The sequence below is a fragment of the Perca flavescens genome, chromosome 7, assembly GCF_004354835.1.
Source record: "Perca flavescens isolate YP-PL-M2 chromosome 7, PFLA_1.0, whole genome shotgun sequence".
In the NCBI taxonomy this organism is placed as follows: domain Eukaryota; kingdom Metazoa; phylum Chordata; class Actinopteri; order Perciformes; family Percidae; genus Perca; species Perca flavescens.
In genome coordinates this window covers 35,964,953-35,980,488 of record NC_041337.1, presented here as the reverse complement: position 1 = coordinate 35,980,488, position 15,536 = coordinate 35,964,953, and the positions used below count along the sequence as shown (strand labels likewise).

Sequence of the window (15,536 nt, the reverse complement as noted above, 5' to 3'; positions counted from 1 at the left end):
TATGTATCGACTTGTCTAACTCTGGGGGTTACAGTGAATAAGCTAAATTCCCAATAAGTCGGCATGTTCCTTTAAAAGTAGGGTTGGACATCGTTTGGATTTTAACAATTCCAATTCTTCTCATCGATTCTGATTCTTTGAGAGGTGGAGTTGAAACGGGATCACATGCTCATTTCACAAATAAGAGGAACGTTTTATTTTGATTCAGTGGTGGCTTGCAGTTTGACGGGAGCTTTTTCAACGTAAAATTAAGCCACGCTAGGGCGCCGCTTACTGCGCTCCACGGCTGCAACACAACAAGCGCCTGGTCGCTACGGAAACCCAATAGTTGCGCATGTTAAATGTGGAACCCCGTGATCAGATCTGGAACCAAAATCCTCCAAACGGTTCTAATAAAGAAACGATTCCACTGGGATCACGACTTTTGAAACGATTCCAAGTAGGAATCTGTTCTCGATGCCCAATCCTAGTTAAAAGGCTGTAAAACATGTTGATGCTAATGCTGCGTTCCAGGCAACCCGTAACTCGTGTTTTCACAACCTTCTACTTGTGAAAGAATCCTGGAACGGAAGTCAAACCAGTAATTTACTACTCGTGAACTCGTACCAGATCGCTGTACTCCCATTTACAGTTTTTGACGTCACACACACATGAACAACAATTTGATGCTGTACAGACTAGGGCTGTCCTCGACTAAAGAAATTCTTAGTCGACTAACACTTGTAGGATTTTGTCGACTAATCGATTAGTTGATTTAATTGACAGAGCTGTGAGCTTTCAGAGGTGGTTAAGACTAGAAAAGCACAATATAAATGTAGTTAATTAACCATCTGTAAAACTGAGTTTCTCCACAATTAATCCTGCAAAAGCACCACTTTAAATCTTGTGTTTACCATAAATGTGCTCAGAAGTTTCTTGGAAATAAGTAATTAAGCATGAATAAGCATAAAAAATGACTAATCGACTAAAGAAATCTTAGTCGACTAAGACCAAAACGACCGATTAGTCGACTAATCGACTAAGAGGTGGCAGCCCTAGTACAGACGCCGTTTATTAACCGTGTTAAGTAGAAATAAAGAAACATATATAGGCAACGTAAAGTAACCTAGAAAGCCAACGTCAACGTTAGGTAGCCGCTAGCTGACGCTAGCTAGAAGGGTTTGTCGTGACTTTGCCTGGAACGCTACCAAGTCGTGAGTCGTGACTTGAAGTCGTAACATACGGGCTATAAACTGTGTCTGGAACCAGTGTTGCCACAGTTACTGTGAAAAAGTAACTTAGTTACTTTACAGATTACTTGATTTTAAAAGTAACAAAGTTAGATTACAAGTTACTTTATTAGTTACATGCAGCAGCTGCCGACAACCCCCCCCCACAGCCTCAACATAACCATGACAACCGGTTTACTGTGAGGCAGCTCAGCGTTACCAGTAGTAGGATCTGGTTTATTATGGCACAAAAGAGAGCCAGTCTACCGTGTTTAAGGGCAGCATTTCCTCTACAACATACTGCCCCAACAACTTCTTCAACTCTCCCCCACTTACTGGTTTATCACCAAAGTCCAGCTTTAGTTGTTTGGGTGATGGGGGGGCCTCCTGCTCTCTGCTTCCCACCACCTGCTGGGACTTGCTCTGTAGGTTTGACTGCAGCGCTGCGACTCCAAATGGTTCTTCAGATGTGACGTAGTAGCACTTTGTCGCCACCAGCACAGAGTGTACAACCAACCTTAATACTGCCGTCTTTAGTTGACCCAATCTCAAAATAGTGACTGGATTTCCATCTCTCTCCTCCCTCCATTGTTGTTTACGTTTGTGTCCCTGCGTGGTAAACGTGAACTGTCCTCATGCTGAAAACGTGACTTGTCGCATACGTGACTTCACTCCCCGAGACGCAAGAAGAAAAGCTAAAATATATATTTTTACTAAGGAAAATGACAAATAGTAACGCACAGTGACTTGGATAAGTAACTTTAATCTGATTACTGGTTTGGAAATAGTAACACGTTAGATTACTCGTTACTAAAAAAAGTGCTCAGATTAGAGTAACGCGTTACAAGTAACGCGTTACGTGGCATCACTGTCTGGAACGCAGCATAATGCTAATGCTAATGCTACCTGTTGATGTGGTGACCCCTGCAGGTGGCGTCTCCTGTCCTGGTGCCCAAGTCCCGTCCCGGGAGAAAGAGGAAATCGGAACAGGAGCTTCCAGCCCCGCCTCAGACCACCCCGAAGAAACGGGGCAGGAAACCAGCCTCGGTCTCCGCGGCGTCCTCACCGGTCGCCACGGCACCCACCTCCACGCTCCATCCGTCGACCTCCGGCAGCTCGGCGGCGGCGAGCTGCGCCGCGGCGGCCATCTTAGCCGCCGAAGCTAAGCGGAGAGCGGCTAAGATGGAAACAGCCCTGCCGATCAAAAAACGCAAAACGAGAGAGACGGTGGAGGAGAGGGAGATCGTTCCCGCGCCGGCCGCCGCTACGACAACCGAGACCACCGAGAGACGGGTTACCGTAGAGACGGAGGAGGCAACGGGCAAAGGGGAGGAAGCTCGGACCTCGGAGCCTCAGCCCGCACCGACGTCTGAGAAGAGCCAGTCGCAAACGCAGAAGCAGCCGAGCGCTTCCGACGAAAGCCAACCGCGCGGACACAAGGCGCACAAAGGCAGGAAGCACAAGGAGAAATCGGGAATATCGGCCGGAGACGGAAGGAGCCGAGGCCAGGACGTAGGGGAGGATGTGGGAGACAAGGGAGGAGAGGGGGGGAGAAGTAGCAGCAGCAGCAGCAGTAGCATTAGCCCGTCCAAAAGCCACAAAAGGAAGGAGCGGCCGCCTCACAAACACCATCATCATCACCACCACCACCGGCATCATCGCCACCAACATTCCTCTGCATCGCCGATGGACCTGGCTCCTCCTCCTCCTCCTCCTCCTCCTCCTCCTCCTCCTCCTCCTCCTCCTGCACCCTCCAGCCAGTCCAGACCAGACGTCAAGCCCCAGACTGTGCCTCAGCTCACCGCCCAACAATTGCAGCACGCCCAGCAAGCTCCTCCCAAACCGCAGTCGCAGTCCGCCTCTGATCCTCGGCATCATTCCCCTCAACAACGCCCCCAGCCCCAGACCCAGCCCCAGCCCCACCCCCAGCCCCAGACCCAGCCCCGTTCCCAGCAGCACCCCCCCCAGTCTCCCAGCCAGCCCCAAGCCAAGCCTCGGTACCCAGCCTCCCAGCCCTCTCCTACCAGGCACGCCTTGCCCCAGCCGCGGTCCCAACAACCCCAAACCCACAGTCACACCCAGGCCTCCCAGCAAAAACCCCAATCTGTTCAGCCTGTTCACTCCCTAACCCCGCACCAAACCCAGCTTCAGGCTCAGCACGCTCCACCTCAGTCCCCATCGTCCATCCTGCACGTTCGTCCGCCCCAAGCGAGGCACCCGCATCCGCAGACCCAGCCTCCCGCTGTGCTCCAGCCTCAGACGCAGCAGCCCAGGTACCCGTCTCAACACCAAGCCCCCCGGCTCAAACAACAGTCCCAACCCCAGCCGCGGCAGTCACCGCAGCATCACCTCCAACTCCAACCGCAGGCCAGGACCGCAGCGCAAACTCCGACTCAATCCCAATACAGAATCCCAGCGCAGACTCCGACTCAGCCGCAGTCCAGATCCCCCGCTCAAACTCAGCCTCAACCTCAAGCCAGGAACGCAGCGCAAACTCCGACTCAGCCGCTGCTGTCCAGAGCCGCGGTCCACCCGCACCTGCAGCCCCAGCCCCAGATGAGACACCCATCATCTCAGCAACACCAACTCCAGACTCAATACAGACCGCAACCCAGACACTCCGTCTCCGTCTCTCAGCCGAGGCCGCCGCAGTCCCAAGCACAACCGCGCCCACACTTTCAGCGGGTCCAATCGCAGCCCAGACCTCCCCAGCTCCCTCAGCTCAGCAGGCCCCACGTCAACGTGCAGCAGCAGCAGCAGCACCTCTCGTCGCACCGATCGTCTCCCAGCCTGACCGGCGGGACCAACCTGGCCGGCAGCGCGCAGCCCAACCAGAGCAGCGAACAGCCCCAAGATCTGAGCACCACGCGGCCGAGAAGCCGAGAGCTCTGCAGCGGCGGCGGCGGCGGCGGCAGTAGTAGTGTTGTTGTTGTTGGCGTCGAAGGCATCAGGGCGGCAGAAGGGAGAGCAGAGCCGGCCCAAAGCAGAGAGGTTTTAAGCGGAGAAAGGGGGTCGAACAGCAACTCGAGGCCTCCTCCCAGCGCATTGGCTTCTGAGTCGGGAGTCGGGGGTCTGGTTCCCGGGCCCAGACTCCGGGCAGAGCCGGACGCAGCGGGAGAAGGCCGGGAGCTCAGAGACATCGTACCGCAGTCCGCCGTCCCCTGTCCCAGCCGCGAGGAAACCGTAGAGTCACGGACTGCCGTCAGCGAACGAGTCAGCTGATCGGTCGGTTGCAGATGAGCCGGCAGGTTGGTCGGTTGGACTTTTTTGTCGGACGGACGGACGGAGTCAGCCACCAGGTTGGGGAGAAGAAGGAGAAGAAGAAGAGGAGGAGGAGGAAGAGTGTGACCGCGCTGTTCACGGAGGTTTTAATGAGTCGTTAGATGGATGGATTAGCGTCACACAGCGCTGGCCTGGCCTCGGTGGACTCGGTAAAGTTCGGGATTTTGAGAGCCAACATGGCGCTGAGGGACAGCTGGAGAAGAAGAACGGGATAGTGTCTTTTTTTTTTTTTTTTTTTTTAGAAAAACAAAATGGAAAAAAACCCCGATTTTAAAAACAAAGTGTGTGTGTATATATATAATCAAAAGGCAGCTGTTGTGTCCCGCTAGTTTCCGAGGGGAGGAGGGGTTGGAGGGGGTGGGGGGAATAGTTTGGAACTAAAAAAACTCAACGCTTAACAACACATTACTCTGAACAAAACGTTGCTTCCGAAATATAACCTGTTTTATTTTTATTTTTTTTCGTATTTTGACAGTTTGTTGTTTTGTTTTTTGTCTCTGTTATACAGCTTTAAACTCTTGATATTATTGACTGAAGGCCCCTTACTCATCGCCGTGCTGCTGACTGACAGTCCCTTATTTAAAGTCTTGCTCCTGACTGACCGTCTCTCACGAAAGACTCCTCCTAAAGAGAGGCGAAGCTCCCTCCCCCCTTGGGACCTCATTTTGGAAAGAATATGTACGACAGTGAACGTGGGAGAGACCAATCTTTTTATTTTAATCCCGTGTGAATTGAGTCACGAAAAACACATATGATATTCGTCAATTTAATTTAACAGTGGTTCCCAACCTTTTTGGGCCCTGTCCATAATCTAATCCTTACCGCACCCCACCCCAATCAAATAAGATGTAGGCTAGTTGGCCTGAATATTAATGATTAGGCCCTATTATTGTTGCTGTTGTTAAAGAGATACGCCACCGTTTGTTGAAATAGGGCTCATCACTGTCTCCCCTGGCTGTAGATAGGTGGGCCAACGCATTTTTTGTCTCAGTGCAAATAATTAGGTTGTTTTTTTGGCGCTGCCGGTGTTGCACCGGACTAAAACAATGCATGTACAAAAAATGCGTTGGCCCACCTATCTACAGCTAAGGGAGACCCCACCTATCTACAGCTAGAGGAGACCCCACCTATCTACAGCTAAGGGAGACCCCACCTATCTACAGCTAGAGGAGACCCCACCTATCTACAGCTAGAGGAGACCCCACCTATCTACAGCTAGGGAAGACCCCACCTATCTACAGCTAGAGGAGACCCCACCTATCTACAGCTAGAGGAGACCTCACCTATCTACAGCTAGAGGAGACCCCACCTATCTACAACTAGAGGAGACCCCACCTATCTACAGCTAGAGGAGACCCCACCTATCTACAACTAGAGGAGACCCCACCTATCTACAGCTAGGAGAGACCCCACCTATCTACAGCTAGAGGAGACCCCACCTATGTACAGCTAGAGGAGACCCCACCTATCTACAGCTAGGAGAGACCCCACCTATCTACAGCTAGAGGAGACCCCACCTATGTACAGCTAGAGGAGACCCCACCTATCTACAGCTAGGAGAGACCCCACCTATCCACAGCTAGAGGAGACCCCACCTATCTACAGCTAGGAGAGACCCCACCTATCTACAGCTAGAGGAGACCCCACCTATCTACAGCTAGAGGAGACCCCACCTATCTACAGCTAGAGGACACCCCACCTATCTACAGCTAGGAGAGACCCCAACTATCTACATCTAGAGGAGACCCCACCTATGTACAGCTAGAGGAGACCCCACCTATCTACAGCTAGGAGAGACCCCACCTATCTACAGCTAGAGGAGACCCCACCTATGTACAGCTAGGAGAGACCCCACCTATCTACAGCTAGGAGAGACCCCACCTATCTACAGCTAGAGGAGACCCCACCTATCTACAGCTAGAGGAGACCCCACCTATCTACAGCTAGAGGAGACCCCACCTATCTACAGCTAGAGGAGACCCCACCTATCTACAGCTAGGAGAGACCCCACCTATCTACAGCTAGAGGAGACCCCACCTATCTACAGCTAGGGAAGACCCCACCTATCTACAGCTAGAGGAGACCCCACCTATCTACAGCTAGAGGAGACCCCACCTATCTACAGCTAGGAGAGACCCCAACTATCTACATCTAGAGGAGACCCCACCTATCTACAGCTAGAGGAGACCCCACCTATCTACAGCTAGAGGACACCCCACCTATCTACAGCTAGGAGAGACCCCACCTATCTACATCTAGAGGAGACCCCACCTATCGTGGTAACCGTGATAAGCCCTATTTCAACAAACCGTGGAGTATCCCTTTAAGAAAAATCATAATTGTATGAAAAATGTTCAACGGTTATGTTCATAAAATAATTTATCATTAAAGATACATTATGTTAATGTTTGATGGAGACTTTAAAGTTCACAACAGGACTGATTCATAACGCTGCAGTTTTAAGATTTAAGATGAAACGTCCCGTTCCCGTGAAAGCAGCACGGAGCTGACAGATACCTCGTCTACACATACATGGTTAGTTTGAAAAAGACATTTCCCTTCGTTTGTGCCCTTTGTTCACACGCAAACGGAGAATTCGCCTCTGAAAACGATTCTTTCTAAAAACTGAGGCCAGAGTGGAGATTTTGAAAATCGTTTGCACGTAAACTGAGACAAACGGAGGTGATTTGTTGCCGTTGTTGCTATTTTCTGGATTCTGATTGGCTAACATGGGCTTGAGCTTCTCGTTACACCGCCACCTACAGGTATCCACTAGCTGCCCCTGTCCCTCCTCACTATCTGCTACACACTGTAAAAAACATCATCTCCTCACTATCCCCTGAACACAGCTGCCTGTCCCTGCCTGTCCCCTGAACACACTGTAAAAAAACATCTCCTCACTATCTGCTAGCTTCCTGTCCCCTGAACACACTGTAAAAAACATCTTCTCACTATCTGCTAGCTGCCTGTCCCCTGAACACACTGTAAAAAAACATCTCCTCACTATCTGCTAGCTGCCTGTCCCCTGAACACACTGTTCTGTTTGACAATACTTTGAACGTTAACAAGAATTGACATCACCCAACATCGCTTAGAGTACCTTTTAAAAGGCATAACGTGTAACTTTTCCAGCTTGGCTCCCCCTACAGGTCATCTCATTGGAACTGCAGTTCCAATGAGATGACCTGTAGGGGGAGCCATGTGCGTTTGTTGAAATAGGGCTCATCACGGTCTACCCTGGCTGTAGATAGGTGGGCCAACGCATTTTTTGTTATTAGGTTAATTAGGTTGTTTTTTTGTCTTTTTTTGGCTCACCTTTACTCACAACATGCTAACCGGCAACATAGGATTCCATTCACTACGCTAAGCTAACTAGCGGCGGCGCTAGTTAAGCTGGAAAAGTTACACGGTATGCCTTTTAAATTTGGAACAGAGGATCGGATTCGAAACCAACTTTTTCAAAACAATTCCATTATTTACAAAAGTTTCTCGATGACCAATCCTACTCCCCGTTCACTACCATAGATATTTTTTACTGAAAAAACCCTGTGGCGATCCACCGGAAGGAGCGGGACTTTGCCTCTTTCTGGACTGACGCTCCCTCACTGAAACTAGTCCAGGACTGACACTAGTCCAGGACTGAAAGCCTCAGAGGTGATGTGGGGCGGTGGTTTGCACCTTAAACTGGTTTCTTAGAAATCTCACAGTTGTTTAGTTTTCTCATTCCCATTTTTCCGTTTAGCCCACCAATAAACCAAGAGGGCCTGTAATGTTTTCCATCCACTTCCACACTGACCCCCTACAGGTAGCGAATCAGATGCATGAGTATTTATATTCATGACTTCAACTCAGACCTCATTCTGAACCAAGTTTTTTTTTTTTTTTTTTTTTTAGCCCATTTTTTTTAATATCGTTTGAAGTATTTGAACAACTTGAGGAGCAGTTCAATTTCATCCAAAGTGTCAAATCATAACAGAAGCTATCTTAGGGAGCTTTACAGATGGGGCAGGTCTAGACTAGGGCTGCACGGTATGAGGGTAAAATATCTTGATAACGATATTACTTTGCGATAAATAAACAGATATTAAAGTTGCTTTCTAGACCGGGGTAACCCCAGCCCGATCTGCCGGCGGTTTGATTCCTCCCTGCAGCTCAGGCTGGAAACCTGTACGTTTACCTTTCCTGCTTCCGTTACAAATCTGCGGGGACCAATCACAAACCGGCTCATCCACCTGGCGCGCTATTGGTCGGTTTAACACGATGACGATAGAGAAGCGACTAAGCAGCTACTTGTTTACGTTCAACATGGCGACCGCCGAAGAGCAGCAACCCCGTTGATGCCGCTGACGCTGCTGCGTCACCCAGATCTTTGCTCTGATTGGTTGAAGGACTATCCAATCACGTACAAAGGCATTTGAACTGTGCCCGTTGATCCCGCCTCTTGTGCAGTAGAAAATACAGAGCAGGCTCCCTCAGACCGATGTTCAATCTTAAAAGATAGAGCATTAGTCTGGTGATAGCCAGACTAGCTGCTTTCTGTATTCTGCTAAAATACAACAAACTGCTTGGTGGATTTAAAACCAATGAAAGGAAATTATTTTCAACTTTCTTTTATTGAACACATTGAATTGAATATAAAAGGCAGCGCTAAAAAAAGAAGAATGACAGTTACATTTTAAAATGCAGTTTTCTGCTGATGTTCAAGACGTGAAAAATCTCGGTCTTTCCGCAATGTGTCGCAGCCTTTTTGCGATTTGTTTACTGCCAGTTGATATCGCGGTGGTGATGGAAAATGATATATTGTGCAGCCCTATTTACAGAGACCCAACAATTCCCCACAAGAGACAGCGGCGAGAAAAATGTCCTTTAAAGGTCCCATGACATGCTGCTTTTTGGATGCTTTTATATAGACCTTAGTGGTCCCCTAATACTGTATCTGAAGTCTCTTTTATATAGACCTTAGTGGTCCCCTAATACTGTATCTGAAGTCTCTTTTATATAGACCTTAGTGGTCCCCAATACTGTATCTGAAGTCTCTTTTATATAGACCTTAGTGGTCCCCTAATACTGTATCTGAAGTCTCTTTTATATAGACCTTAGTGGTCCCCTAATACTGTATCTGAAGTCTCTTTTATATAGACCTTAGTGGTCCCCTAATACTGTATCTGAATTCTCTTTCCCCAAATTCAGCCTTGGTGCAGAATTACAGTCACTAGAGCCAGTCCCACAATGAGCTTTCCTTAGGATGTGCCATTGCTGGGGGGGGGCAAGGTGGAGGGTGGGGGTGTGGTCTTGACCAACTGCCACTTTGCTCCTTTGAAAGCCATGATGTCTCTCTCTCTCTCTCTCTCTCATGGGGGGGCCAAATTCTCTGGGCGGGCAAAGCAGAGAAAGGGGAGGTAACCTTTCCCCTTATGACCTCATAAGGAGAAGATTCCTGATTGGTCCATCTGAGCTTTCATTTTTTCAAAGGCAGAGCAGGACACCCAGGGCTCGGTTTACACCTATCACCATTTCTAGCCACTGGGGGACCATAGGCAGGCTGGGGGAACTCATATAAATGTTAAAAAAAACCTCAGAGTGACATTTTCATGCCATGGGACCTTTAAACAGGCAGAAACCTCTAACAGACCCTGCCTCTCAACAACAGTGGAGTCACCGGTTTGACAAGAAAACGTTGAGCGCTCCTCATTCGGTTTTTCAAGTATTTCAGTCGGGACGAGCTGTTCTTCCAGGCCAGAGTCTAGAGTTCTTCCATACTCGTCTTCATCCAATCTGTTTGTTTTGGTATTGTGATTGTTTCCAAAGGAAGCGCTTTTAATACGAAACCAGTAGCTTTATTTTTTAGTTTGTAGTCTTCATGAAAGAGTGGGGAAATGGACTCCTTATTTTTTTTTATTATTATTGTGTCTTCGTGTTGAATGTCTGGAACAGTTTGCACTCCTCTAGTTTGTACAATGAACCGCCTGCATGTCGCTCGGAGACCCTGCAGGCCTCGAACCGGAGCCGCACGTACGCAGAGCTCGAGGGGAGGGGTTGGAGGGTTTACTGTCGGCCGTGTTGGTGACGTGAGGGAAGACAGATTCTGCAGAAGTTAAACCACTGAGCGTGGTCTGGGTTCAGCTTCATGTGGAGTCGCAACAAAAAACTATTCAGTGAGCAAGAAAACCAACTTTGAGTCTGTGAGTTCATATCTGAGAGCACAAAGGAGAAGTTCTTCTCAGGCTACGTTTACATCTCATTCCCCCTGCTCTGGCGTTTCCCCCTCTCATTCCCCTTGCTCTGGCGTTTCTCCCTCTCATTCCCCCTGCTCTGGCGTTTCTCCCTCTCATTCCCCTTGCTCTGGTGTTTCCCCCTCTCATTCCCCCTGCTCTGGCGTTTCCCCCTCTCATTCCCCTTGCTCTGGTGTTTTCTCCTCTCATTCCCCCTGCTCTGGCGTTTCCCCCTCTCATTCCCAACCAACCTCCCTACGTGGATTTTCACCCTTTCATACTACTCGCTACTGCGTCAATTCACACACAATCGCAAGGTAATGTAAGTCAATGGAGGCCAAACTGAGTTGATAAACACGCTAAAAAGCGAGTATGCGTCTTGATAACACGCAACAATAATGGCATACGAATTTCCGTGTCATACATGCACCACTTCACGAGATCAGTCTGCGCAGAATGTGTCTCTGTGAACGTCTCCTGAGCTCTCAGATCTGAACGTACGGACGCTGTCTGAATGTCAATGATCTGTCGGTTGAATTGGCATCGATAACTAGGGTTGGGCATCGTTCACACGTTCACAATTATTCATTTTGATTCCGATTCTTTGAGGGGATGGAGTTGAAACGGCTCACCTGCTTGTTTCACAGACGAGAGGTGGTTTCACAGTTCTTCCCGGGCTGTTTCAACGTAAATTAGAGCCTAAGGTTAGAGCCCCCCCGCTTACTGTGCTCCGTGGCTGCAACACAACAATCGCCTTGAAGTACGGCAACTACTACGGAAACCAAATTTTCACAGAGATGTTTTTTTACAACAATGCGTAATCTTTGAAAGGATTCCAGGTTGGAAACCGGTTCTCGATGCCCAATCCTATCGATAAACGTAGAAGTTTTGCACCTTGGTGTTCACTTTTTTTCTGTGGCGAAGGCTCCTGCACTTTAACTTTAACAATGACGTTGGGAAAAAATTGAGCTTTTCACCCCTTAAACAGAAAACAATGACAATACCTTGAATGTCTTCATCCCGGATCCAATAAATGTGCCTCGTTCTTTAAAGTCCTTGCCCTCTCACCCGGGCTGAATCTCACAGAGATACAGAGGAGAGAGGAAACAAGGAAATGTGTTTATAGAGGGATGAGACTTCCTTTCCTCTGAAGCGTCACGTGACTTTGTCAGCTGTGTGGGCGGAGTTAGTAACTCCTTCAGCTGCATGGCTTCCAGGAAGGCTGCTCTCTGTATCCTCACTCATAGCTCCTCAGAGATCCCTCCTCCATCCTCACTCATAGCTCCTCAGAGATCACCTCCTCCATCCTCACTCATAGCTCCTCAGAGATCCCTCCTCCATCCTCACTCATAGCTCCCTCAGAGATCCCTTCTCCATCCTCACTCATAGCTCCTCAGAGATCCCTCCTCCATCCTCGCTCATAGCTCCTCAGAGATCACCTCCTCCATCCTCACTCATAGCTCCTCAGAGATCCCTCCTCCATCCTCACTCATAGCTCCCTCAGAGATCCCTTCTCCATCCTCACTCATAGCTCCCTCAGAGATCCCTCCTCCATCCTCTCTCATAGCTCCTCAGAGATCCCTCCTCCATCCTCACTCATAGCTCCTCAGAGATCCCGCCTTCATCCTCACTCATAGCTCCTCCGAGATCCCTCCTCCATCCTCACTCAAAGCTCCCTCAGAGATCCCGCCTTCATCCTCACTCATAGCTCCCTCAGAGATCCCTCCTCCATACTCACTCATAGCTCCCTCAGAGATCCCTCCTCCATCCTCACTCATAGCTCCCTCAGAGATCCCTCCTCCATCCTCACTCATAGCTCCCTCAGAGATCCCTCCTCCATCCACACTCATAGCTCCCTCAGAGATCCCTCCTCCATCCTCACTCAAAGCTCCCTCAGAGATCCCGCCTTCATCCTCACTCATAGCTCCCTCAGAGATTCCTCCTCCATCCTCACTCATAGCTCCCTCAGAGATCCCTCATCCATCCTCACTCATAGCTCCCTCAGAGATCCCTCCTCCATCCTCACTCATAGCTCCTCAGAGATCCCTCCTCCATCCTCACTCATAGCTCCTCAGAGATCCCTCCTCCATCCTTGGGTAAAGGAATAAGAGCTTTGATGCGGCCTTTCACGAAGGAGGGACAGAACCACTTCCGGTTTTAGCGAGGAGATATCAAAGAAAAGAACTTAGTCTACATTTACATTGCTACCTTTTGGTTTTTAAAATGAATATATTTTGCTACGTTTCCTCTCTCTCATTCCCCCTGCTCTGGAGTTTCCGAGCCTCTAAACCGGAGACGTTTGGAAACCCTTCTGACCCATTTTGGTTTGGAGTCTGCAGGGTTGTGTTGCAGTCTCAACGGAGACCTTCGGCAACACTGATGCCAATGTTTCGCTGCCAGAACGACTTCCAGTTCGAGCCGAGAAGCGAGGAGATATCAAATGAGGGAAGTGACCGGATGCTCCGGTCGGTCACTTTGTTGCATAATCGTGACCTCACACAGGTGATGTCGTTTTGAGTCCACCTGAGGCTGAAGCGGCCTCGCCACCTCTGCGTACTTGCCGCTCTTCCTGCCGCCCGGTCCACCTGTCAGCATGCAGTCTCTCAACGCTGCAGAAATCAAATGTCCCCTCTGTGAACGGACTCGCTCAGCAGGACTCGCCCCCCCTTCCGGCACACAAACGACAGTAACCAGCCACCATATTGCATGTTCCAGAGTTTAGTGCCTATAATATTGTGCGTCTTGCCAGGAGCCACCATGTCAGCCAAGCCATGTTGTGTTTCTAGACTTTAGTAGTGATGTGTGTGGTGACTTCATAGTTGCTAATATTGAGGATGAATATTCTGCTTTTACTCTGGTTGGAATTCAGTGGAAACTCCAATACACTGTCACTGTAGACAAAACTAGTTTTTACTGTTTTCTTATTTTTTTCTTTCTAACTAAAAGCGTTTGTTGTCCCCTGATCTGTGGTTGTCTAAATGATTCTCACACACAAACCGGTGGGGGGGTGGGTGAGGGGCTTCTGGGGCTCCCGCCCTGAAAGTTTTCTCAAAAACACTGAATCTTTTAGGCTGACTTCACTATCTTTTAGAAGCTGTAGCGGGCTCCGTTTTAAAGCTAAAGTGAAGCAAGGCAAGGCAAGGCAAGTGGGGCTGCACGATATGAGGAAAATATGCAATAACGTTGAATATCACAATAACGATATTACTTGACATAGATGAACCGATATTAAAGTGTACGCAAGTCTCTGAGTGTCTTTCGCGATGTATTCATTGCGCCACTTGATATCGATATAATGTGCAGCCCTAAAGGCAAGGCAGCTTTATTTGTACAGCACGTTTCAGCAACAAGGCAATTTAAAGGGCTTTACATAAAAACTTTGTGTGTTGACACAGAAACTTTTCTTGCATTGTCTGTTCTCACAATAAACAGATAACAATAAAATCACAAAAAAAAACATCTGACACACACACACAGACACAAACATAAACAGACGCACAAACAGACACAGATGCACACAGACACAAACACACAGACATGCACACAGACACGCATAGACATAGACATAGACACGCACACAAACACAGACACATGCACACACAGACACATACATAAACAGACACAGACGCACACACACAGACACAAAGATACAGACATGCTCGCACACACGCACAGACGCACAAAGACACAGACACGCATAGACATAGACACGCACACAAACACACACAAACAGACGCACACACAGACACACAAACAGACGCACATAGACACAAACACATACACACAGACACACAAACGCACAGACACGCATAAACATACACGCACACAGACACAAACACACGCACGTAGACACACAGACACACATGCACAGACATACACGCACACACAACCACACAAACAGACACATACACAGACGCACAGACACAAAGATACAGACACACACGCACAAACAAACACACAGACGCACAGACACAAAGATACAGACACACACGCACAAACAAACACACAGACACACACAAACACAAACACGCATAGACACAAAGATACAGACACACACGCACAAACAAACACACAGACACAAACACATACACACAGACACATACACGCATAGACACACAAACACGCACACAGACATGCATAGGCACACAGACACACGTTTTAAAGAGGAGTTCAAAACTAAAAAATATGAGAATAAGTTTCAGAGCAGTGTAAGAAATGAATAATTATTTTAAAGAAAAGGCAGCATCAAACAGGAAGGTCTTCAGCCTTGATTTCCAAGAAGAGAGTTGCAGAAGTCCTGCTGCTTTCTGGGAGTTGGTTCCAGATACGTGGAGCATACCGTACAAACTGAACGCTGCCTCTCCGTGTTTAGTTCGGACTCTGGGGGGACAGAAAGCAGACCTGAGGCGTCTGGATGGTTAATACTGTAGCAGCACAGCAGAAATAAACCAACAGTAGTATTTCATATAAAGTCTTTGAGGGACACTTGGACAAGGGAAGCCAAGATAAGCATAATAACACTCCAAAGTTAGGCTGAAGTCTGGCGAGGGAAAAACATTTTTCAAAGGGGTCTGTTGACCTTTGACCCCCCAAGATATGTGAATGAAAACGGCTTCTATGTGTACCCACGAGTCTATGTGTACCCCACAAGGTCTCCCCCATAACATCTTGACGTCAAACCTGCATTCTGGTAAATTTTTCCGCAACAATTTGTGCCTTTTCTGCATCAATTTATGGTGCAAATGCCTTTATTTATGTAAATGGAATTAGTATTCTCCTGCAATGTCACATCACGCGTGTTTCTGGATGTTTTTTAAGGAATCCTGTACTGTAC

The 15,536-nt window shown here is 48.5% G+C and overlaps 1 protein-coding gene across 1 annotated transcript in view; it reads left to right on the top strand.

The window, feature by feature from the left end:
- mecp2 (methyl CpG binding protein 2) overlaps positions 1–4,695 on the top strand; it is a 22,911-nt gene extending 18,216 nt beyond the window's left edge. Inside the window, exon 7 of the mRNA XM_028582649.1 lies at positions 2,139–4,695. Within this exon, the coding sequence (XP_028438450.1) occupies positions 2,139–4,430 (2,292 nt within the window). The 3' untranslated portion in view covers positions 4,431–4,695. The remainder of the gene's footprint in view (positions 1–2,138) is intronic.
- The last annotated feature ends 10,841 nt before the right edge of the window (positions 4,696–15,536 follow it).